This window comes from Dipodomys ordii, unplaced genomic scaffold (assembly GCF_000151885.1).
Source record: "Dipodomys ordii isolate 6190 unplaced genomic scaffold, Dord_2.0 Scaffold97, whole genome shotgun sequence".
NCBI classification, from domain to species: domain Eukaryota; kingdom Metazoa; phylum Chordata; class Mammalia; order Rodentia; family Heteromyidae; genus Dipodomys; species Dipodomys ordii.
The window spans coordinates 3390811-3418579 of record NW_012267313.1 but is presented as its reverse complement, the minus strand read 5'-3'; the positions used below and the strand labels follow the sequence as shown (position 1 = coordinate 3418579).

Below are 27769 nucleotides of genomic sequence, written 5' to 3'. Positions count from 1 at the left end.
CAAACTATTTGACCATGATCTCCCTGTTTCTGTTACCTCCATATCTGGGATGTCAGCTATCATGCCCATCCTGTACTTTCAGATATTGTTTCAGTATTTCCTAGCGCTGTCCTGAAACCATGATCACTTCATCTCTGCCTGCCAAGCAGCTAGAGTTTATAAGCACAAGCCACCAGCCATAAACCTACAACTAGATTTTAAAAGGTGTTACTCTCAGTGTATTTACTTAACCTTTGAAGTCGACTTACCTCTTTTAGCTGAAAACTATTGCTTGGTTTGGGTCAAGGATGTGGGGTTAAACTTTGTTTTGGCTAGATATAAGGATTCAAGCTGTTGTGGGTTTCATTCCTAGCATAGTTAACATTTTCCATAGCCAGACACACAGTTTGTAGTTGGTCCCAATAGGAGTAAATTCTTGTTTCAAACACCAGTTCTATCCATCAACTTCCATGTGTCTGCTAGACCATTTTAGACAATAATTGCTCTTTTGTGTTCTGTGTAGTTTCAAAAGAATTTCTTATCAAGAAGAAAAATAAGATTACATGCTACTAGCATCAAATTTTAACCTATAAACTTGTTTTGAAGGGAAGTACAAAATAAAGTACTTTCACTTTTAAATGAAGTCTTTAAACAACACTTTTAAAACCAAACTATCTCTTATTGAATTTGATCATGAGATTCTGCTAGACAGTTACCTGAATGCCTGAAAAACTATGTTCAGTAGATTTTTATCCATTTCCCTATCCTGCTCCATTTCTTCATTATTTCTATACTTTCCCCTTTCCTTATCATCTGCTTACCATCCTTCTTTTTTCCCCTCCAACATTTTTCCTTTTTCTTTTCTTTTTTCTTTATTTCTCTTCTTCCTTTTCCCTTCTTTTTTTCTTTATAAATATGGTTGGGGAACTCTTTTCTAAATTCTCAATGAAATAAAATATGACCTGAACTAAGGCATGCATGGAGTTAATAATAGTGAATACCATGTTTTTATTATTTTTATAGCATCTTGCATTCTGAATATTTGTTAATTCAGTTAATCCTCACAGCAACTCTGTAAAGTAGGATTTAATATTATTTACATTGAAACAGTACCCAGAAAGTCCAATTAAGTATTGCTATTATTTGCAACTATCAATGCTAATAAATTTCATCAAACCTATGTTTGACAATGTTGAGAGTAAGCATAATTTGCAATCCCTATTATTAAAAAAATTCTGTGGGCATATCCAAGACAGCTTTGTTCCTGGAACATGATCAAACCCAGATAGATTATTTAAAGACTAATAGCAAGCAGGCTCTTTACAACATGATTCAAGACCTGTGCCTCACTCTGCTGACAAATGCAAAGCTGTTATACAATAAATTCTGTCCAGTCACAAACATTTTCCAGCCATGTAAAATCAATCTTGAAACCACTCAATGTTTCCTCTAAACTCACAAACTTTATCCATTGACCCCACTACTTCATCTCCAAGTTGCTACTACAGGTCTGTAAAAGTGCTATTCCCCCTCATGTCAATAATTTCATAAACTTAGTCTTGCTTGACCAATAGGTATTTTCAGGAATATATTTTGGAAAGTTGGCAGCTAAATCTACCTCAGACTTATCAAGAATCAAAAGACTGCTCAGTTATTAAAATAGACATTTTTCTCACTCTCTTTTTATAACACCATAGAGACAGCTACAGGAGAATTTAGAAATGATCAAACCAGTAATTCTTCGAGAATTCTTGACATCTCCATAAGATAGAGCACTTACAATTGAATGATTCGTAAACTATTGATCTTTATAAACCCTCTCTACGAATAAAAAGGAATCTTTTGAGTAGTTGCTCTAATATACATGAAAATGAAACTGAATTTAATGAGTGAAATTATATTTTTTCCAAAATACTTATTCATTTACTAAATGGTTCTTCATTATAAGAAGATATTTTTTATTCTGAAATATTCCTTAATTAGGGGCCTACAAGAGTGAGATTCAAGCAACAAACCAAAACAAAAAAAAATCCCTAAATCCAGTTATCTCTGAATATTACAGGCAGGAAGGGGTTTCTTTCTAATGAAGGAAGTGAAGCAGTACACTGTAAATATTTCAGGCATCAACCAGAAAGCACAAGAAGGGCCCTTTTTTTTTTTTTAAAATCACTGTAAATATATTCATCTGAGTAAAACAATCATCCGTGTCTAGTCATGCGTGCTCTCTGCTCCGTGCTGTCACTACTGTCGATCTGAAGCTGAGAGGTAATGGCCTCATGATTCAAGGAAACTGCTGAAGTGTGTACTTAGGCTTCAGTTTGAGAGATGGGTTCATTTATCATCATAATAAGCTATTACCATTGATAGGTCACAACTCATTGAAGAGACAGTCAGTCTAATTGGCTCAATTCCGTTAGCTTTCGATGTGCCTCAAGGAGATAAGCACTCTTTTGCAGGTAATTTTCAATCACCCACAACCTACCTGTTTAATAATTCATCACATTTCAGATTGGGGTCCGATCATATAGCTCCCTTTTCAGTGTGGCAAGTGTTAGATATTAGCTGGTTGTAATCTCATACCCAGGCAAATAGAAGAAGAGTCTTAGAAAAACAAAGAGTTAGCTGCTACTATTGGAAGTGATAAGACACTTCAAGAATACAGATGTCATATTTATCCTTTTTCCCAGAGGCCTCTCTGCAAATAACTGAACTTCCTAAAGAAATATGGAAAGATAAGACTGTTGTGTGATCTTGTGGTTAATTAAGCATGACAACCATTTTCTGCAGATAGAACCTAGCACTTAATACTTCAGCAATCACACTGAAACAACAATTTAATAGTAGAAATTCATAACAAACTACATGTATAAATAAAAATAAAGTATTTTAAATTAAAATATCCTATGTGGAAAATTGGAGAATGCTATTTTTTGAGTGAGTACAGTAGAACAGTCTTGGAAAATTACTTTCAATTTATATTCAAATATTAGCTAGGTCACTTTATAATTATATATATATATATATATATATCACTTTTTCTCCACTTTAAAACGTATGATAGTCATATATGTGTGTGTGTATGTGTGTGTGTGTGTGTGTGTGTGTGTGTCCATACCCACACATTATTCTACATCTAGGATTAACCATTTAAAATATAACTCTGTGGGCTAGGAAAATGGCTCATTGGTAGAGTGTTTGCCTTGCATGCATGAGGCCCTGGATTTGATTCCTTAGCACCACATAAGCAGAAAAAAGCTGGAAGTGGCACAGTGGCTCAAGTGGTAGAGCACTAGCCTTGAGCTGAAGAGCTGAGGGACATCACCTGGGCCCAGACTTCAGGCCCCACAACCAACACAAAAAAATATATGTAGAGAGATATAAATATAGATATAGATAGATAGATATAGATAGATAGATATAGAACTCTGGTTATTCACATATATATATAAAACTCTGGTTATTCATATATATATATATATATATATATATATATAAGCTTCTTTTCTAATTAGTTGTTTTTCTTTCAGAGTCTGATTACATGGTTATATCAAAATTTATTTAACCATGGTATCACGGATGGACATTTTCATCACAGTCACGTTTCTGGAATAACTTCACATATGCATCATTTAATTTATATATACTTGTAAGCTAAGTTACCAGAAGAGAAATATGTAACAATATGTGCTTTTGTAACTTTGATGGCGATTTCTAAATTTGTTTTATAAGTTGGTAGATATCCAACTATCAATTTCTGAGGTTATTTTCTTCAAACTTTTAATAATAGAACACACTACCTTTTATTGATTGATTGATCTTTCCTGTATGGTAGATAGCAAGTGATTTTTCAGAGTAGTTAGTATATTATGAAACAGTTTGAACAATGTTTCATATAGTTCAGAACCATTTTTACTTTCTTTTTAGAAAATTACACATTCATATTTATTGCTCATTTTTCTGTTGGACTGTTTATTAGACTTGTTTACAACCTCTTTGACTTCATACAGATTAAAGAGGATTGACATTTGCTTGCTATGTATTATACCAAGAATGAAGACTATGAAAATTTAAAAGAATTAGTATCTTGTGATATCTATATCTATATCTAGATATAGATATCACAAGATACTAATATATATATTGGTTTGCTTGGACTGCCATAACAAAATATCAAAGGCTGAGAAGTTTAAACATCAAAAATATATCACCTAACATTCCTAGAGTATGGAGGTTTGAAACTGAGACATTGGCACATATTCACGGGTCATTATTTGAACTCAAATATGTTAGTTTATTTATTTTCATACCAATGGTACCTGTTAATATTTTCTTAATGTATTTGCATTTATTTTCATGAGTGATTTTGCATGAGAATTTTCTTTTGTTCCATTTTTTTATAATTTGTAAAAACGTGTAAGACTAAAAATACTACAGATTTTTCCTTTGTTGAATCAATTTATGAAGTTGCATTTTCCTTGAATTTTATCCATTTTTCTAAATTTTTCAAATTAAGTTATGATATACAGGTTTTATGATACTTCTCTTTTTGTGTCACCTCTTATGATACTTCTTTAGTTATTTTCTGACATAACATTTTTGTGTGGGCCCTCTTTTTACTTGATTAATTTTTCCAGAGTTTTATAAAATCTTGTGGTTTATATTCCTTCTGTTGATGTTTGCTTTCTACTCTTCTACTTATTTTTAAATAAACTCCTGTTTTATTGCTTCTTTTTTATACTTTCTTTTGGACCAGTGGCTTGAAAGCTAAATAATTCATAAAAACCAATAAACATAATTGTTTGAAAAAATCTTAATTGAAAAGGGTTGGCACATCTGGATTCTAACCATGGCTCTATTTCTTTGTTTAGGAACTAATGACTTTGGTTGTATATCTTGACAGAGATGAAGAAAGAAATCCACATATAAGCTGGATACAATATGTAACATGTGTTCTGTGCAGAATTAGGATGACCATTGTCTGCTTTGTTCTCAACAGTAAATTCCTATGAATGCAGCTATAAACTACTTTGCTGCAAACCACGTAACAGAACCATACTGAAATCTCTAAGTAAATGTCTTCATTTTTTACCACCACATTATTAACCTAAATGGTCCCTACCTAGTATTTCTTCAGCTGTAAAAGCTGGTATTTGTGTTTATTACCTTTCATTCCATACAGTGGAATTGGGGGAATACATATGAATATTAAAATATAATTTCATGTCATAATTTGTAATATGAGAACTAATGCTTAATAAATTTAATTAAGGGAAATAAAGATATGTAAGAGAAATTTAGCATGGTGAGCCCTAATAACTATAACTGATAAGTGGTTTTTTAACTTTTCTGGTGATGTGTTTTAATATTTATTTTCTCATTTACCTCTAGCGATTCATTTGGCTTATTCTAGGTACATTTTTTCATTAGTCTTCCTGAATTTCCAAATAATTCTTGATAGGATTTGATTTATGAAATAAATTTAAAAAAAACAGTTGATTTACCCTTTTGCCTTTTGTGAACATGGCTGTCTCTGTACACATAATGATTTTAACCAACCCAAGATTTAAATTACATTGAGTTGTACGTTGGTGGAGCGGTTGTTAAGCTCCACTTCTGGATAACTTGGGGGGATATAAAGAAAAAAAAAAACATGAGTACAAATGATGTCACTGAGAAGAGGGTGGATCATACTTTTTGGGAATTCAAATAAAAAAAAAAACAAAGTGAAATCATCTTCAAACACACACACAAAACTGAACTCACAGACCATTTCTGAGAAACAACCAAAACATTTAATGTTTGTTTGTTTGTGGTCGTAAGCATGTAGCATCCATCACAATGTATTTGGTGAGCTCCCTTCATGTGACAAAAACTAGCCTATTCTGTAAATCTCAGGCCTCAATCACCTTCAAATCCTCAGCTGTAATTTGTGCTCTTCCAAGTAGAACTGAAAGTCAAGCAAGTACAACAAAGGAGTTTACCAGAGATTACTTTCAGAAGCCAATGCTATTATGTCAGCAGGCTTTCAGAACGCCCATCTTAAGCCAGGCTATATAGATATTATTGGCAGCTACAGGAAACAATTTAAAAAGTTTTCTCTAAGCTAACAAAAGAAAGATAATATAATGTTCTGTAAAATAAGAATCATTTTGTAAAGAACAAATCACTTAAGATTAATTTAATAATGTTCAGGGACAGAATTTCAAACCTTCACGGGAATGTTGAAAGGAAAGCAAATAGGCCAAGTCAGATTTTCTGAAAACTTTACAGCTGCAGAATTGCTTTTGGAAACTGTACTATTTTTTTAACCACTAAGGTAACCTTAAGTAAATAACTATTTTAGTGTTCCTACTGTAGCATTTAGTTTACTATAGCAGTAAATTACCCCAACTCTGAAATTCCCAAATTGTGCCTTGAATAACTGGTAGAGTTCTTTGTCCTCTAGCTCTTTCCTCCTTGCGTGGTTGCCTGTTTACACAAATGCTTTAAAACCAAGCATCACCATGACCAAACATTTTTAAAATAAAATGCTGCCTCTGTTCAGACCTGTGGGTGGCTCACTTACTTTGACTATCAAGAAGGCAGTGAAAATTTTACATAAAAATAAATCACTAATTGTGCCAAATATTCACTCACATCAGAGATGTTTCTTTTTTAAAAAATTGTGATTACTATGTTAGAATTAATTCATAGTTGGGATTGTGAGATATTTTTATAGGTAGTACAAAAATATGCTAAGATTTTCTGGGTCTCATCTGCTAGCCACATATACTCTTACAATCATTTACATATACTTCCTTATTCCATAGAGCAAAAGTGTGAAAATATTCCACAGGATAAAAAACATGCTTTACTAACTTGGCTTGCATTCACGAGTTATATTTACACCCAGACAGACTTGCATATTAGCAAAATGCATCCCATGTGGGAATAATTTCATAATATGGGGTCAGGTTTGTAAGAATGGAAGAAGGAAAAGTAGCTTCCCCATTAGGAGTACACACAGCCTCTCTCCTTTCTGATACAAGTAGCTTTTGAACCAATCAATTGACTTTGAAAATTAGTTCCCTAAATATTTAGGAACTGCTAATGGCCTACCATAAATATCATTTTCAACTTAGAAATTAACAGCAAAAAGAAGTGGAGGAGTTTTGGTGTGCCACAGCCTACTACTCATGGATGTCAGTAAAATTTGTTATTTAAGCAGATGCTGACTGGTCTCTTGATATACTATTACTGTTGGGTTCTGGCAATGGCTTGGAGTCAAACAGCAATTGCTGGTAAAGAATTGAACTAGAACTGTTTAGAAAGGGGCTTTATTGAATTTGCAAACAAGGCCCTACAATTTTTCCATTTCCTTAGCGAGATATTAAATCAAGCAAGCTAAGCATGTCATCATGACTATAATTTACGTGATGTGACATGACAGTTAAGATGTAGTGTGGTAATTTCTGAGAGCTTGCAGTATTATTGTAGTATCAAAAATTTATATGGCTCAGTTATTAAGGCAAATTGTTTCATTCATACTGTGACGTCTGACAGTGAACCACTGAGGGCTTCCACATTATACTAAAAAATGTCTTCCATATTCAAACAATTTGCACACTCTGTTACCACCATGTTGTTCATGGGAACTGGAGCACAGGCAAGCACAGCTCTTTCATGTGAAAATAATCTGTAGTGGAATAGGAAGTGCTTCTTTGTGGGTGGTGGTAAGGAACAGTTCAGCCAGGATAAGGGAAGTTATCTTTGGAAACCAATGACTCTGACAAGCAGGATGTCCAAATTCTTTGCTCTGATGCTATTTAATACCCCATTTGCTAGCTTTCCTTCTGTCAGATTGATTTTCGGCCAACAGAAAGAAAAAGCATATGACCAAAGAAGAAATGATGGAAAATACAGCAGTTTTTATTATCATCTACCTTTAAATAAATTTTACCTTGGTCTTCAAAAGTTAGACCTCTAAAAATCATTTAGTTTTGAGCCAAATCCCTTCTTGGAGCAATACTGAGCAGTAAAATGAAAAAAAAAGTGATAGTTTATTTTTATTTTTTGGCAATGTTAAGCAGTAGAAATTTGAAACTTATGTGCTGTTTTATTCTTGTTGAGGATATAGGAGGCTTTTAAATAGAATAGAATGAAATGACTTCTTGTTGTAAAGGGCTTTGCAAATAAAAGTTTAATTGGATTTTTATTACAGCTATTGAATTTTATGCAACATATGCTGTCTCTTTTCAAATACATGTTCATTGAAAACTTGTTTTATTCATTTACTCATTTTTCATAATAGCATTTAGAAACCTGTTAGAAATGAGAACCTAGCCATGAGTTAAAACTTTTCAATCAGTTAAAATCACCACTTCCCATTCAATGAGTAGCATCTGAGACAGTGATTTTCCATTTCAATACTTAAATGACATGCAAGAGAATTAATGAGTATAAATATACCTTGTTTAACAAATGAAGATTTTATCAAAAGCAACACTATCATAGGTTACATCTAGATTTAAATTCACAAGTTCACTAAGAGACTTTTTTCATCACACTCTCTGGTATAATTAGGAAATTTAGGAAGGTGGAAACAAGAGCTGATAAATTTTGATAAATTTGAGGCCATCCTGGGGCAAAAGCATGAGGATGGGGAGGATGGCTCATGCCTATAATTCCAGTTAATTAAGTGGTAGAAATACAAGGATCAGGATTGTGGTCCAAGGCATGCTGGGCAAAATCACAGTACACTATCCAAAACAAGTCAGGTGTCAAGGAACATCCCCATAATCTGAGTTACTCTGAAGGCAGAGGTAGGAAGATTATGGTTCAAGGCCAGTTAGGCAAAAGTAGGAAACTACATCAAAAACAAATTAAAGCTAAAAGGCTGAGTACTCAAGTGGTTGAGTACTCACCTGAGAAATCAGTGGCCTGTGTTCAAATCCTAGTATTAATAATAATAATTATAAAATTAAATGCATTACTGAAGTAATAGGACAATTTAATGCTTGACAAGGCACTAATGTTTATAGCACATGTAAGCATTCACAAGATTAAGACACCAAACTTAGAAGATTCCAACCAATTTTTTAGTGAAATAAAATAAAATTCTAAATACTAAGGTTCCTGTCCAGAAAGAGTTAATCAACACTAAAGAAAAACAATCACAGGTAAACACTTTGAACAATATGCAAGTGGAGAGTTCAAATAGTATAATCTTTTATTAAGACTAGCTGAAAGCCCAGCAAAATCAATACAAGGAAATGGGTACATCTAAAAGGGGGTTGGGGATAAGATTTGGGCCAAGATTCAGTAGAGGAAGAAGGGGCAAAGATATGGAGGATGCAGTCAAGAATTTACACAAAATTAAGAAAAGAAGGAGAAGGAGTGGGTCAAAGAAGGGTGAGAATATTGAAGGGGTGACGCTGATCAAGATGCATTATATCCATAAACTGCTTTGTTATATGGCATATCCTCTGAGTATTTAAATGATAAAAACAAAGTACAAGCAGAAAAACAACCATAAATGAAAAAGCCTGTATCTCTGAGGCTACTATATTTGTTTATCCCTATATGTTTTTATAGACACACGAGTAGGCTTTTAACAACATTGCTTTCAATCTGGCATATTCGAGATAGTTCTCTATCCATTCTTGAGGAAATATGGTGTTTACATAAGCTTCATAGCAAGCATTTAATTAGTTATGTAATAAATTTATTTTCCAATTAACATTCATACCAGGTGGGAGATAAGTAGCTGCCTTCCAAGTCAGCTTTGAAATGGAATAGGAAAAAACAAGGAAAATTCCCTGTCCTGTCATCAACTCCTTGAAAACCAGGGATTTTCAAACAAATATAGTACATTTTCTCCCCAACATCTATACTATGCTTCAATAGCCTAGAGGTTTCATTAACTTATTCATTCATTTAAGATTCTTACATATGACTCTAACTATACAAAGAATTGTCCCATTAATACCTTTTATACAAATTTCACCCAATTGGCATAGGAGAAATGTTCAACTGGTCTGATTTAACTGGTTTTGGCAATCCAACATGGTTTGCATCTGACTTCATGTTTCTGTAAAGAAATTCTAAATGAAGCCCACTCTTGTGATTGGTCAGTTAAAGCAGAGCAGCAAGATTCAAGTACCATGAAGACTTACTTTGTTTCCCAGATACACAGCAGGTGCGCTCCAATAGTAGTCATCAGGCAGGGCCCGCCTGGCCTCCATGTTACTGATGCTAATTTGCTGAGGTAGTTCTGGGTCATCCTCATGAGGAGCCACTTGTGTATGGCCAGAGATGTCAGTCAGAGACCAGCCACGCATGCCTTGCACCTTAGAGAAAACACATTGTCTTTAATTACAAAAAAACATTCCATTGGCTTACTTTCTCCCTCATATTCTTTGTAGTACCTATTACTGTAAAATAAAAATAGCATAAACACGCCAATAAATCAATAAATAAGTGCTCTGGGTGTCATTAACTCATCGTATGTATTCAGATAGGCAGCCAATCCTCAACCTTTCTGTGATGTTTCTAAGGGTTTTGATGACACTCTATAACAATCAGCATATATTGATTCTACATTTTAAAAAAAACAGTTTTAAGTATTTAAAAAAAAGAAGAAAGTCATTCAAAGTTATACATGGACTATACCAGTTTATCAAATAAATGTACTTTGCATTTCATTTTTCTTTTTCATTTCATTAGTAATTTGTTATTTCTAAAGGAAACAAAATATCCCCAAAGAATTTCATATGTATTTGTAAAACCGAGGAAAAAATATACAATTACTTGAAAGGTAGCTTTTCATTCAGTATTTCCTCTCCTCTTAATTATAGAACAATTCTGCTTTAATGCTTAAGGGCATTGGAGCCCACCAGTCTGTAGCAATAACAACCAACAACACTGTATTTTTTCCCATAGGGCCAGCAGTGCTATAGCAATACATAACATAGACCACTAGACTAGGAAAAGAAGTAGTTTTATTTTTTTTTACCTATATAGATCTTTCCTAACAGTTCTGGTATTTATTTTTTAGTTATTTTTTATTTCTTTCTTTTATTGTAAAGGTGATGTACAGAACAGTTACAGTTACATAAGTAAGGAAATGAGTGCAATTCTTATCGAAGATTGTTTCTTCCTCCCTTGTTTTCTCCTGCTTTCTCTGCCCCCCCACTTCGCTCTCCCACAAGTTGTAAAGTCATTTCCAACAGTAATATTCACAAGGAGGATACTTTAAAAGAAGAATAAAGAGTCACTTTGCCATTTTTATACTCCAAACAGGGCCTGGCACACTATTATACTTGGAACTGAAGCCACTATCGGGTCAGGACAACATGGTGTTTACTGAGGCTGCAAGCTGCTGCTATCAGTACTAGACATGTGTGCCCAGCTCAGTGTTGTAGGTGAAGAGGAGCAAAATGGGAATGGTAACAATGTGTGCCTGAAATATTTAACATTTTTCTTCATGTAGAGATTATTTGATTCTGCATATCCCAAATTTGTGGAATAGTTAAGACTGCTTTTTTGAGAGAGAAAAAAAGAGAGCATATTAAAAACAACAACAATCAAGCAAACAGAAAAACCTCATTGGCTAGCTAGAGTATAGGTACAATGACTCTTCTTCTTTTTCCCTTTCCAACATGACCCATTAGGCATCTAAAAGAATTGAGTGGGTCACAGTGGACCTACATGCTAGCAATCAAAGCTTGGATGCCACTACCCTCTGCCTCTGGCTAAGCTATAAAACTTTAATACGTCAAAAGAGCTGTCAGGATGGTGTAGTAGGCCTCTATAAACAAAATGAAGAAGTTAGACTACTTGTCCCTGCCTTGTTGATTTTTCACAGTCTGCATTTAGAGTGATACCTTGGATAATGTATACATCTATTTATATCTAGACACAAGAGTACTATCAGAAATGATTCATAATGTTTCAAACTTGACTTAAAAGCAACAGAGGCAAAAAATGATACTTGTATTTTTGATCAGTTAGCTGATCAAAGCTGAAAAAGAAGTATTTGGGAGATGGTTTCATTTTAATAGCCGTTTTTGTAAAGCACAACTCTAATCGTGTTCCTCTGCTGTTCCTAATCCATCAGTAACTCTCCAAGTAAAACATTCTATGGCTCAGAAAGTCTGGTTTTGGATGCACTTCTCTTTCTCAGGCTTGTTTCCTACACCCTGTGCTGTGAAGTCTAGTCAAGTGGCTCTCTGAAATTTTTCTCAGTCTCCATTTTCCTCCTACCATGTTTTTATTTTTATTTTTTTTAAATAGCAGCTTGAAGTACTCTCTGCACAGAGGGGTAGAGAGTACAGTGACCAGTACAGCTAGAAAGATATTTTTATGCTAGGTTACTATACAATAAATAATACTTCAAATATTTTCAGGTCAACTAATAATGAAGATGTCCAAATTTAGTATCCTTTTTAATATTGAAAGGCCCAGGAAGCATCCAGTAATAGCAAAAGATGAATGGGTAATAGGTATTATGCATGTAAAGTATAAGGAATTTTTTCAGCTTGGCACCAATGGTTCATGTCTATAATCCTAACCACTCAGGGGGCTGAGATCGAAGAATCATCATTCAAAGCCAGCCCAGGCAGGAAAGCCCGAGACTCCTATCTCTGTGCTATTTGTGGAACACGCATTGTGCTATGCACGACAAACCCAACATGCATGTCAACCAAGCACATGCAACAAAAATCGGCACACATGGCATTTTGTGTGTCAGTTCCTACACACGTGTCAATTCTGACATGTGTGTCAGTCCCGACACATGTGTCAACCCTGACATGTGTGTCAGTCCAGACATGCGTAAATCCTGACATGTGCGTCAATCCCGACACATGTCAATTCCGACATGTGTATCAGTCCCGAACACACGTGTCAACTCTGACAGGCATGCCAGCCCCGGCACACATTCTGACATTTGTGTCAGCCCTGACACATGTCAATTCCAAAATGTGTCAGTCCCAACACGTGTCAATTCTGACATGTGTGCTGGTGCACAGGTCAATTCTGACACGTGTGTCAGTCCCGACACATGTTTCAATTCTGACATGTGTGTCGGTTCCAACATGCATGTCCAGTCACATGGCAATTCTGACATGCATGTCGGACACATGGCGATTCTGACGTGTGTGTCAGTCCCGACACACGTGTCATTTCTGACATGTGCGCCATGCCAATTCTGACATATGTGTCAGTCCCAACACATATGTCGATTCTGACATGACACATCATGGCACATGTAAATTCTGACATGTGTGTAGGGCACATGCCAATTCTGACATGCATGTCAGTCCAGACACACGTGTCATTTCTGACATGTGCACCATCTCAATTCTGACATGCATGTTGGGGCACGTGCCGATTCTGACATGTGTGCCAGTCCCAACACACATGTTATTTCTGACATATGCAGCATGTTGATTCTGACATGTGTGTAGACACATGACAATTCTGACATGTGTGTCATTCCCGACACTCGTGTCAATTCTGACATGTGTGTCTTTCTCTGGCATGTGTGTCAGTTCCTGGACACATGTGTGTCGGGTCACATGTCGGACACAATTGTCTGTTCTGACATGAGTGTCATTTACTTTGTGACATGCATGTTTTGTGTGGCATGCATACATACCAGTTGTGATATACATGTCAATTGTGGAATGTCAGTCAGCAGTGATAAAGGACTCATTTGTTACATGTGTCAATTTTGACACATGTCCAAAATTTGACATGTGTTCCAACTGTGGTATGTATGTCAATAGTGGCATGTATGTTGAGTGTTATGTGTGTCATTTAAGATGTGTGCATATTGTAACACATTGATTTTGACATGTGTGTCAATTGTGACATGCATGCCATTTGTGATATGCATGTGGTTTAACTTGTGTTGTATGACATATATGTCAATTTTGCCAAATGTGTCTATTGTGGTGTGTATTGTTTGTCACTTAGACCATCTATGCTGTGGGTGATGTGCATGTCATTTGTGACATGAATGTTAATTTTGAGAGGTGAGATGTTTGTGACATGTGTGCTGATTGTGACATGTATGTTGGTTTGGGCATGTGTATCACTTGTGAATGTTTATTGATTTTGACATGTCAACTATAACATGTATGTCATTTTTGCCATTTGTGTCCGTTTTGAAATGTTTGTGAATTATGATATTCCTGTCACATGAGGCATACATGGCATTTTACATGCATGTTGATTGTGTTGCACATGTCATTATGGCATGTGTGCCATATGTGATGTGCATGTCAGTCATGGCATGGGCATCACATGTGGTATGTGCATCATTCGGGACATGTATGTCATCTATGACATGTATGTCAAATATGACCATTGCGACATGAATGTTGTTTCAAAGAGTGTCTTTGGGACGTGTATCATGCACATGTGACATGTATGTCATAGGAAACAATTGGCCACTTGTTTTGTTAGCCCAAGAATTTTTTTATATTGACCTATAGCCTTAAATATACAATAAGTGTTATCAAATATGTAACAAAGCTGGTGTTTAGAAAATGCATAATTCTCCCTAAAGGCTATTTGCTAATATGGAACACAGGCCTCTAAAATGTGATGAAAGGAAGAACTGTGGAACAATGGGTCATGATGGCTAATTTTATAGGGAACACATGCATACAGTATAATTTAAAACACATGCCACAGCAGTTAAAGTGAAAGGCTCAGAAAATTAGAAAGGAATTCTGCTTCATAAAAAAGAAAACAGTTCCTCCTTTCTTTGGCATTTCTCTTCGAGGAAAAAGGTCGGATACAATAATGCTTTAATGACCACAAGGCCCACCCATAAGCCTCCCACAGTCTCTTAAGACTTCTCCCTCTGGTATGGCCCACTGTGGTTGACTCTTTAGAGGTGTGCTGGGGAATTATACCCAATATGCTTCTGTTATTTTGAAACCCAATCTTTTTAAACTATTTTTCAAAAATAAAATAGCATGTTATTGATCTCTCTCTCTCTTTCTCTCTCTTTCTCTCTCTCAAAGAAAGAGCTACACTCTACTAATCAAAACTTTAAGACCATTGTATGCATTCTTCTGTTTCTAGGCAGACAGTTCAGGCTTAAGGCAGTCACATACTATTTAGAAAAGCTCCAAGAATGACAAAAAAAAATAAAATTCTAAGTATTTAGTTGCTGTAATTTCATCACAAGTCTTTATTCTTGCCTGTCAAAATAAAGCAAAGAGAAAGAAAAGGAAAATAGCACCTTGAGTTTTGGTTGACTTGGTGTTGATTGGGACACAGAGTACGACGTCAGTATTTGGTTAAACATTGTTTCTGGATGTGTCTGATGAGTGTTTCTGGGCAAGAGACATCAGTGGACTGACCAAGAAAAACACAGTGTCCTCACCAGTGTGGAGGGGCTCTCTGATTAATTACCAAAAGACTGGAAATGGCACTGTGGCTCAAAGTAATAGAGCACTAACCTTGAGTAAAAAAGTTGAGGGACAGTGCCCAGGCCCTGAGTTCGTGTCACAACAGACAAAAATGAAACAGAACAACTTTCTCTTAATTTATATAAATAACATCTTGATAGAAACTGCAACTCTTAATGCCACTATCTCATGTTTTCTGCACTGCAGCATTATAGGCTTCAAGTTGAAAAGGCTTAGTTTCCATTTGTTCATATGCTAATCTTGCACACTGTACAGTCTTCAACATTTCTTCCCAAAGAATAGATACAGTAACAAAGATGGAGCCTATAGAACAGCATGGAAAATGCAAGGTGGTTCTTACATTGCCATAGGTCCAGTAGGAGCTCTGACATCTGTTTGAAACCCCTGAGCAGAAGCATTCATCACAGCCTTTCTGATTATCTTCTTGCAAATTGAAGAAGCCAGATTTGCAACGACTGCAATCTTCTCCTTCAACGTTTTCCTGTGAAGAGAGAGTATATTCACAACCAGAAGACACATCCCTCAAAATTAACAGTCATACAATGCATATGTCTGGGTAGGAGGAATACTGACCATATAATCTTCATTTTACCTTCTCATCTGCACCATTCTAACCACTCTAGAGGAAAAGACTACTGGAGATCTCCTGTGTTTAAAGTTATGAAAGCTAATGAACTCTATTTTTTTTTAAATAGAACAACTGTAAGGAGTAGCAAAAAGTATAATCTCTCAGTTTATGAAATAGTTTCTCTTGACCAGTTCTTCCAAATGAAGGCTTCCTGCTTTAAATAAAAAGATTTTCAATACTTTACTGGGTTTTATTATTTTCAACTTTATTTTATCTTTAAGTAGTTGTACAAAGAATTGACATTCAACTAAAGTAGTATATGACTACAATGACTCGATCAATGTCATCCCTTTCATCATTAAACATCTATTACTTTCTATTTCCTTTTGTCTTTGATCATCATGTATCTTAAGAATGTGGAGGCAATCACATGATAGATAAGAGTTAGTCTGAAGAAAATGGTGCCACTTAGTTTCACCCTTCTGTTACTGATCAACTTCATCGTCAAATACAATGAAACTAAAAACACTGAACTATACTGGATACATAATAGAATATTTATTTTATACTACTAAAAAATACTTTCCATACTATACACTAAAAATACATATATACATATAAGCCAAGTATATGTATCTGGCATGTGCAGGAACTGAGTATATAGTGGTAATAGTTCCTTGATCAGAATAAGTAGAAAAGGGGAAGTTTCTTCCCCATTTTTTATTAATATGTTTCCTCTCACACATTAGCCAGTGAATTATTTAGTTATATCACAGGAAAAAAAATTGTTTTGTTTAGTGATTGCTTCTTAGATTCCCTCCATTAATTCTAGTTCCAGTATACTAGAAAATTAATTGCTTCTACGTAAAACAATCATATGGATTCAGACCAATATAAACAGACTATGAAAAACAAAGGGAGGGGATAACAATGTTCAAAAAGTATACTCATTACCTTATGTATGTAACTGTAACACCTGTGTACATCACCTTGATAATAAAATTAAATTTAAAAAACTAATGAAAAACAGAGAGGGGTATAATTTCTCAATTTAATAAATATTTAATATTAAATAATGCTTCTACAAGAAGCCTTCCTGTTTTCTAAGAAACAGATTTTTAGTATTCCTTGCATGTGTATTACTCCACATTTCCCCTTTTCTTTGGTTTTCCCTTTTATCTCAATTCTGAAGTTTTCTTTTTCCTTAGAGAACAAACTTTTCTCTCAGTTCTATTCTGTTGTCTTTTAAACATTGTTTTATAGAACCACAAGAAGCATAGCTAGATTTTCAAAGACTGTTCTTTCCAGATACTCACAATAGCCATTTCCAAGGTAGGAATTCTACCTTGTTTATATTTATTGTCTCCAGAAAGTAACAAGGTTCTTGGTACAGCATTGGAAATAGCTTTATAAAACTTTATCAGTTTTAAATTAGTCTCTTATTGTAGTGTTTTTCATGCATGCTAAAGTGATATGCACACAGTAGATGCTTAGTAAAAAATAGTTAAAAATAAGAATAGAGAGAAGATAAGGTTAATAAAATATGAGAAAATATAAGAGATTTTAAGACATGAATAGAAAATTTGTAAGAATAAACTAAGAGTTTTTCCTAAATCCAAGAGAACTTGTTTAAAAAATATACTGTTTGGATCTTAATTTCTATGACCCACCTATAATTTCTACTACTTCAACTAGTTAATGAGGGACCCTGAGCAAGGGGTTGGCTCTAGTACTACTCCGGTGTACACAAACTGAAGTATTGTCACTATCAGTCTCACCAGTTTTAGTGTTTTAGGATAAATTCCAGCTATTTTGAGATGATAGATGACAGAAAAACTAATGAAGCTGATCTCAAACCAATAGGGACAAATAAATCCCCAAAGTGCTGAAGTTGAAGAGCATCTTCAAAAGAGTACCCAGGCAGGGAAGATGAAACATGTTTATAATTTAGCTTTTCCAGTCGAGGACACAGGACAGCTGTTCTGTACACTGTGTTCTTTGCTGCTTGGTCTAATCTACTCTTTGCAGTCACTTTTATTTAAAAGCAAATAAAAGCACTTCCCTGCGATTCAGACTGAGTTCAATAATTGCAAAATTTTAGACATTAGTTACATTTTCCTTAGCTCCATTTTAGCCTGGTAATATGACCTTGAAAAATTATGATTAAGTAATTGTATATTCAGTTTAATCTAATAACTTGAAGCAACTCAGTAGGCTAGAAGATCTAGTACTGCAAAGAGGGAGTAAGTCAAAGTCTCTGTCTTAAAAGCCAGTTTTTCTTTGGGTTAAAAAGATACACTCACAATCAACCTGCATGCAAGGTAGATGGTAACTGTATGCCAGACTTAAACTAAATAAATTATGTGAACATAAAGAAGGCACTGAATCCTGTGTGAAGGTCTCAGGAGACTTTCTGGCAGGAGTAGAATTTCACCTAAACCTTGAAGCTTGACTTGAAATTTTAATTTGTTGGCAGAGATAATTGTATACGTCACTGGGAATAAGAATTATTTATTATCTTAAATAAATACCTGGAATACTCCTTAAATTCTGTAAATTGCACTCTGTTTTTACAATCTTGAATCCTTATCCCTAGCTGCAAGCCTATTAGAGGTATATTGTTAAAACAGATGGTCATATCTCAGCCAATCTCAAGCAGCTGAGATTGAACTGGTCACAGTGAACTAATGAGATCATGCCCAAACAAAGCACATGCTTCATTCAATCCATCATGTATCACTACTTTACTTTTGTTTTTCATGGATACATATTGACCTATTAAGGAGCAAAGCTCTCTGAATCCCTTCTGGCTTGAAGTATTGCTTGATTCACGGATCATTAATGAAGATACCTAGGAAAGTATTTACCTAATGATTGCTCAAATAAAATAAGTTAAATCAATCAAAAAACTTAATGTTCTTAATCAGATTGCAGGAGATTTATTTCATTTAAAACTGCTAGGTTTGGGGTTTTCTTAGATTAGTACAAATACTAAAAACACAGGAAAGTACTAAATATGGTGGATAAGGACCCATTTATCACTCTTTGAGGCTGACTTAAAGGACCTCTGGAGATTAGTAGGAAATAGAGAATCAGAGAGAAAATCTGTTTTGCCAACTATATTTATAACTCTTCTTTCTAGATGTGTGTGTGTGTGTGTGTGTGTGTGTGTGTGTGTGTGTGTGTAGAAAACTAGGGACATCTATTTTTCCCTTTTGCAAGGTCACTGAAGAGAGAGTACACATCTAACTATATATCTAAGTTATTTATCACTTGAAGAATTGATTGGATTTTTTTGTAAAAACATACTTTTAAAACAGTGATTATTGGGTCTGGGAAGGTGGCTCAGTGGTAGAACGCTTGCCTTGCATGCACAAGGCCCTGATTTTGATTCCTCAGCACCACATATGCAGAAACATCCAGAAGTAGTGCTGTGGTTCAAGTGGTACAGCGCTAGCCTTGAGCTGAAAAGTTCAGGGATGGTGCCTAGGCCCAGAGTTCAGGACCCACAATTGACAAAAAACCAAAACAAAACAGTGATTATTATTGATTTTATATAATAGAGACTGACACAATGTAACCCAGACATATAATGTTTCAAGATTTTTAGGTATATTTTCTTTTTTTTTTTTTTTTTTGTCGGTCGTGGGGCTTGAACTCTGGGCCTGGGCGCTGTCCCTCAGCTCTTTCGCTCAAGGCGAGCACTCTACCACTTGAGCTACAGCACCACTTCCGGTTTTCTGGTGGTTTACTGGAGATAGGAGTCTCACAGTCTCTCCTGCCTGGGCTGGCTTTGAACCGCGATCCTCAGATCTCAGCCTCCTGAGTAGCTAGGATTACAGGCGTGAGCCACCAGCGCCCAGCTGATTTTTAGGTATATCTTCACAGCAGCAAAGCTTGCTCACCTTTTTGTAATATGCTACATAATTATCTATATGATTAGTATTTTAATGCTATGTTTCTAGGTTCTAATTCGATCTGTGGGCTCCTGGGGTGTCATTGCTTTTTCAAAATTTCTCTGTGACTCACAACACTGTCACTTGTAATTCTGCCCCTGTTTGCTTTCCTGAATCATTTTTGAAGATCCTCTAGGACTCTAATGATTGGCTTATAGCTTTGGAGTGAACCATCTGCTTTATGGATAAGCTCCAATTTCATTTTCTTTGCTATTAATAAAAATTATAAGCCATTATTTTTCATCCTATCTTTATATTTTACTTTACTCATTTACCTATGAAATAATAGATGAACAAGCCTATACAGGCTACCTTGGGAAACAGTAGTAGGAAAAGGAAATGGGCCTCCCAAGGATCATAGCAGAGCAGGGAAAACATGTACAAAGACATGACAAGGTAGAAGGAAATTGCTCAGTGAGAACAGTAGAGTTAAACATACTCTGGGACTGCCACTGTGCTTATAACAAATAAAGCCATTGTTTTAAGTTTTTACTTATTCTTTCCATTCTACGGCTAGCATAGATCATAGTTTATATTTTGACATCATCTAGCCCAATCTCTAAATCACAGGTTGGACTACTAGATTGCTAGTAGTAACAATGAGAGTTTACAACTTCTGGTCTAGATGTTATTTTAATTACTGAAATTTCTATTTTGGGTCGTTATGTGTATTGTTCAACTTTGAAAATGTTACCAGCATAAGTTGATAAGTTTCACAAAGGTATTTTAACAGTTTATCTAGCCAAACTAGTATCTGCTTCATTAAATCTCTTGGCATTTCCAATAGGAAACTCATCAATTCAGTTTTAGTATTTTATTTGTTTAGGGCCCATTGAATGATTCTTAGTAATTTGCATATATAATGACAGTTTTCACACTGAAGCCTATGGAAAAGTATAACTTCCAGAATGCTCTGCTGCTCTAGATATTTATATTTCTAAGCCTCTCACTGTTTCTAGACCATTATTCTGATGAATCATATCAACATCAAATATAATGCAGTTATTTTTTCATGGTAAATGTACCATATAGTAGATGTTTATATGCTTATATACTGTAATATTAAAGTATCATTCTACCAGGTAACTTGTTTATATCCTTACATACTGTAATATTAAACTATCACTCTACCAGGTAACTTGAGAGGATGGTTAGGTTGAGAGACATGGCGAAAAAGGAGTGACACTGATCACTGATATTTTGTAGTAGAACTCCTTTGCACAAGAACAGAAGAATTTTTTAATGTTGCATGATGCTTTAGAACTCTGTTTTCAATCTAGTCAATGTACTTATCATCATGATGTCCTTAAGGAGCCTGCTCAGTCACTTTTTCATAATATTCTCCACCATGACATTTCAAGACTGCAAATATGCTATATATGCAGATATGTTGCATGAATACATTTGTCCTCTATATAAAATGAATATATTTTTGTCCATTAAAAACTAAGTTTCATCCCAGAAGGGAAAATGTTTATTTTAGACATTATTTCCATTGAATGTATTTAACAGAATGTGTAATTAAATATGTTGGGGTCTGTCTTGCTCCACTTTTATGATGGCTGTCCTTCATTTTTTTTTGTTACTCTTTTTCCCACTGTAAACCTTACTAGATTCCTTTATTTTGGAGTTCTTGGAGTCAGACTCTGTTGGGCTGACATCAATTTTCTTTTTGCTATAGTTTTCTCAGTACAGGTTGTCTCTGGAGAAATAGTCACAATAGTTTTCCCATTTTCTCTATCATGCAGTTGCCTTCTTATAAATTAGGAACAACTTCAGCAAGACATGCTCAACAGTGATGGTTCGTCAACTGGGAATTCTGTTGACAAAGGTACCCGAGAATATCTGCTGTGATATTTATGTTTGTTTCCATGCTAATTGCTTTAGGAATTTTATAGTCATGCTTGGCTTTGACTATGTGTGTGCGTATCAATTTCAAGTTTCCTTCCATTATGGTATTCAATTTAATGCATTCCAGTATTAAAGGAAATTAACAAATGGAAGATAATGACCTGATTAGCAGTATCTGCTGAGTGTTTATTTTTTTAACACACTGTGCCAAAGCTGGATAATAGATAGTTGGTGAATTAGAGGGGAAAAAAGAGAACAAATGAAAATTAGTTTTTACTTTTCACAAGCTGAGCTTTTAATGTTGTCAATATACAAAAAAAAATGCTAAGGCAGTAAAACAGACTTCATTCATAAACTATTGAGCGATGAGAAAATATGGTCATTATAGATTAGGGTTTTATTCCATATGCAGCCAGGATAAATGGAGATTTAGAGGCAAGAAGTAGGTGAAGTTTAGTGAATAGAAAATTAGGAGAAAGAATTAAGGGTAACTAACATGATTTTTGCTTAAGGCAAGCCACAGTGCTAAAATATTGAATATTAAGAGTGTGACATTAAATATACATATACATACATACATATATACATACACACATACATACATATTCTTATTTAGCAGGATTCTTGTTACAGTGGACAAGGCTTGAGGATAGACTGAATGTAGTTATTGGCTTACCTTCCAGAAAGGCAAGCCAAGTCCAGATCACACGATTTTTTGGGTTAGCAGGGACTTAATGGAAAATGCATTAAAAAACAAAGGAAAACAAGGTGGAAATTCAGACTTTGATTTTTACTCTTTTACTGAGGCTTTGATAAAAATAAAAGCAAATGTTCCCACTGAGATCAAGGTCAATTTGTATTATTTATCAAATTCTGCCATCCAAATGACTGAACAAAACTACAAAAGAACCAATTTCTAGCATAAGGTACTTACAACAAATCCAAGAGTCAGACAGCATTTGTATTTGGTAGATTCAGTATATTTTGGACATTGGCTTATCTCTTGTAATATGTAAGAAGGAACAAATTTTAAAATGTATAATGCACAAGGTTCATAATACTTTGTCTTGAATTATTCTTCTCATGTTTGGGAAAATAAGGAGGACAATGTTCATTAATGTTATTGTCTAACAAGGACTATAAGGAAAAACAGGTGTATAAATAATAGTGTGATTAGTATTGTACTAAGTAAACCTTTTCTTTTGGATCTGTTTCAATCTGCAATCCCTTTATACCTTCAAATCTAAAAAAATTAAATTGGGAATTATATTAAAGAATGAGAAATCACAGGTTATATGACAGCAATTACTTACATCCTAGAGGAAATAATAGTACTTTGTATGTTTGCTTAAAGATACTTAAACAGAATTGTCTCTAATTTAATTTCTATTTATGTCATCCTTTGTTCCTGTAGAGTTAACTACTATTCTAAAATTAATATACACCATATAGTGAACATAAGCTTTTTAATTAAACATATGTGCTACAAAAACATGGAATGATAACTTTATGGCAATTTTTCATGTGTAGGTTCCAAAATCTAACAAGGCTTATATAGTACATCTACATTTATCTTAATAATTTTAGCTGTTCCTTTTATTAGATTAAATGACTGTTCCACTGTCTCTCAGTATTTCTGGGGGATTAGTCAACTTGTGGGTATTGCAATTCAGTGATGCTTCGGGGTACTGGTGGCTCATATCTGTGATTCTAGTTAATCAGGAAGCTGAGATCTGAGGATCATGGTTCAATGCTTGCCCAGGAAGGAAAGTCTGTGAGACTATGATCTCTACATAACCAGTATAAACAAAGCCAGAAATGGATCTGTGATTCAAATGGTGGAGTGCTAACTTTGAGCGTAAAAGCTAAGGGACAGAACACATAAAAGAAACAAAAAAAATCACATAGTACATTAAAAACAATACAACAAAGAAAAAACATCTTGTGTCCATATCTTAGGAAGGTTCATCTCACTTAGCATCATCTTATAAGGTCATAAGTACATAGCTTTTGACCTTTTCTGCTTGTCTGGTAAGATTATCCTAGACATATAATAGTTATTACAAATAAGGGAAACCATGGGACCTATGTTTCTTTGGTCTGCCTCACTTCACTTAATATGAATTTTTCCAAGTCTTTCCATTTCCTAAGAAATGGGGCAATGATGGAAACATAGAATTCCATAATATAGCACATTTTCTTGATCTATTCATCTACTGAGGGGCATCTGGGTTGGGTCCATATCTTAGCTATGGTGAATAATACTGATATAAACATAGTTGTGCTGGTAGCTTTAGTATAGCCTTGTTTGTGATCATTTGGGTAAATGCCCAGAATGGGAATGCTGGATCATAGCGGGGGCTCTATGTATAATCTTTTGAGGAACCTCCATACTGCTTTGTCACTGTATTTGATTCTGGTGCCCTTCATCTCTGTATATACGTTTTTCTTATTTGAGGAGAAGAAGGGAAATAACAAACACTGAAACAAGGATACAGGTTAATGCATTGTAACAATGAGACCTACAAGACACACCCTATGTTGAAAACCAACTTTACAACTTTGGGGAGGGGGAGGAGAAGTGAGGAGCTGGAGAGCTGGGGAGGGAAGGGATAATAGGAGAAAGGCAGAGGAGGGGTAACAATGCTTAATAGAAAATGTTTTATCTTACTCATGTAACTACTACCCCTCTGTACAGTATCTTTACAATAAAAAATACCAAAGAAGCTAAGGATTTCTTGATTATAGCCATTCTAACTGGAGTGCGGTGGAATCTCAATGTTGGCTTGAGTTGGATTTCTTTTATGGTTAGAGAAGATGAGCATTTCTTCATGTGTCTAATGGTCATTCTTATTGATGGTGGAGGGATATGGCCAAAAGGGAACACTACCGCATTGTTGGTGGGAGTACAAACTTGTTCAACCACTATGGAAAGCAGTATGGAGGTTCCTCAAAAGACTCCACATAGAGCTCCCCTATGACCCAGCAATCCCTCTTTGGGGCATTACCCAAATGATCACAAACAAGGTCATACCAAAGCTACCAGCACATCCATGTTTATCGCAGCATTATTCACCATAGCTAAGACATGGAACTGACCCAGATGCCCTCGGTAGATGAATGGATCAAGAAAATGTGGTATATATACACAATGGAATTCTATGCCTCCATCAGAAAGAATAACATTGCCCCATTTGTTAGGAAATGGAAAGACTTGGAAAAAAATGATAATAAGTGAAGTAAGCCAGGCCCAAAGAAACATAGGTCCCATGGTTTCTCTTATTTGCAATAACTAGAACATGTCTAGGACAAGCTAAAAGGGTCAAAAGCTATGTACACATGACCATACAAGATGATGTTAAGTGAAATGAACCCTAAGACAAGGACACAAGTGGTTTTTTCTTTCTTACTATTGTTTTTAAGGTACTTATAATGTACTGTGTGATTCTTTTGTTTCTTTTGTATGTTCTTCCCCCAAGTATAACCCCTGTTTTCACTGTATCTGATTCTGGTGTCCTGCACCTTGTATATACATTTTTCTAATTTGGGGAGGGGAAGGCATATAACAAAATGCTTAAATAAGGATACAGGTTGACGCATTGTAACAGAGGGATGTACAAGACACTCTGTTGAAAATGAACTTTACAATTTTGGGTGGGGCAGGGAGGGAGGAGTTGGGGAGGTTGGGAGGAAAGGGATGGTAAGGGAAAAATAAAGGAGGAGGTAACAATGCTTGATAGGAAATGTACTCATTACCCTTCTCATGTAACTGTAACCCCTCTGTACAGTAATTTTACAATAATATATATATATATATACATATATATGAAAAAGGAAAAAACGCTAAGGACACTACCCAAGCCCTGAGTTGAAGTCCTAGTTCTGGCACACATACACACAAAAATATAATGAGTTCCCTTTTTTCACAATCTTACAGCCTTTACAAGTAACAGAGGATTGTTACAAATTTTAAGTGATCTCTAGGTTACTAATAAGTCATAATACATTGCAAATACTTTACAACTAGCTGTAATATTGTATTATTTAGGGAATGATGACAAGAAAAGACTGTACATGTTCAGTACAGGTAATAGTTTTTCAAATATTTTTAGTGTGTGGTTAATGTAATTCTTGATTATGAAATGTTAATATGCTACAATTCATTTTGATATTTGGGGGATATTTAGTTATATTTGCATTTTTATTATAGGAAGGCTTACATTAAGCTTCTTTTATGAACTTCTGTACGTGTATTGTTAAAAGTTTCTTTGGAACAAAATGTTTAGATACAAAGTTGATAACCGGATTTTGTCATCTGAATGATATTATGTAGTGCCATATTGCTTTCCTATGTTTTGTGACTAAATCACGATGACTTCACATTGCATTTGGGATCTAAATTCATAATAGAAAAAAATAAGGCGCACTGAATCATCAATTTCCATTTCCCTAGATTTCCACAGATGTTTGTATATTATCAGCTATCTTTGAATTTTAAATTGTATTTTACATTCTTTAAAAATGTCTAAAAGCTATCTCTATTTTAAAGTATGTACTTCTTTTGTTATTAGATTTCTTGATTATAGCCATTCTAACTGGGGTGAGGTGGAATCTCAATGTTGCCTTGATTTGCATTTCTTTTATGGCCAGAGAAGTTGAGCATTTCTTCATCTGCCTATTGGCCATTGTTACTTCCACTTCAGAGAAGAAGCCTCTCTTTCATTTAGCCCATTTATTAATGGGGAGGTTCTTTCTTTGAGGTTTTTTTTTTGGAGGATTTAATTTTTTGAGTTTAATTTTTTTTAGATATGAGCCTTGTCTATTGTGTGGTTAGTGAAGATCTCCTTCCAGTCTGTGGGCTTTCTATTGATTTTGCTAGCTATGTCTTGTGCCATGCAGAAGCTCTGCAGTTTCATGAAATTCTTTTTTTTTTTAATTGTGGAAATACCGTATAGAGGGGTTACAATTACATGAGCAAGGTAATGAGTACATTTCTTATCAAACATTGTTGCCTCCTCCTTTGTTTCCCCTTCCCAACCCTTCCCATCTCCCCTCCCCTCCTTCCCTCACCCTCCCACCCCCACCCCCATGCCAAAGTTGTAAAGTTCATTTTTTGACATAATGTCTTATACATCTCATTGTTGCAATGGGTCCACCTGTATCCCTATTTAAACAATTTGTTTTTTCCCTTCCCCTCCACAAATTATACCAACATCAAATACAGGGTTTACACCATGCAGGAGGGACATACAAAGCAAAAAAGAAATCATCTTATAAATATGTTAGAAACAATAGCAAGAAAGAAAAAAAAAACATTTGAGTCCGTATCATGGGGTTCATTTCGTCTAACATCAACTTATCTGACCTTTTCTGCTTGACTCAGACATATACTAGTTATTGGAATAAGGGAAGCCATGGGACCTATGTTTCTTTGGGCCTGGCTTACTTCAATTAATGTATTTTTTTCCAAGTCTTTCCATTTCCTAACAAATGCCTCCATCATGAAATTTTATTTGTCTAACTTTTCTTTGATTTGTTGTGTTTCTTGGTCTTTATTAAAAATTTCAGCCTGTTTCAAGGAGCCCTAATGTAAACTTGTTCAACCACTTTGGAAACAAGTATGGCAGTTCCTCAATAGACTACCCATAGAGCTCCCCTATGACCCAGCAATCCCACTTCTGGGCATTTACCCAAATGATCACAAACAAGGACATACTAAAGCTACCCGCACGACTATGTTTACCATAGCCAAGATATGGAACTAATCCAGATACCCCTCAGTAGATGAATGGATCAAGAAAATGTGGTGTGAGAGAGAGAGATTATGTGAGATATATATATATATATATATATATATATATATATAATGTGATATATATGTATATATAAAATGGGATAAATATATATAATGTGATATGTATATATAAAATGTGATATATGTATGTATGTATGTATATATATATATATATATATATATATATATATAT

General features: G+C 34.9%; 1 protein-coding gene across 1 annotated transcript in view; it reads right to left on the bottom strand.

Moving 5' to 3' along the window:
• Window positions 1–27769, bottom strand: part of Lama2 (laminin, alpha 2) — a 544126-nt gene that overhangs the window by 284177 nt on the left and 232180 nt on the right. Inside the window, exons 11-12 of the mRNA XM_013026778.1 lie at window positions 15748–15888; window positions 10134–10307 (exon numbers count right to left, since the gene is read on the bottom strand). Coding sequence (XP_012882232.1) covers window positions 10134–10307; window positions 15748–15888 — 315 coding nt within the window. The remainder of the gene's footprint in view (window positions 1–10133; window positions 10308–15747; window positions 15889–27769) is intronic.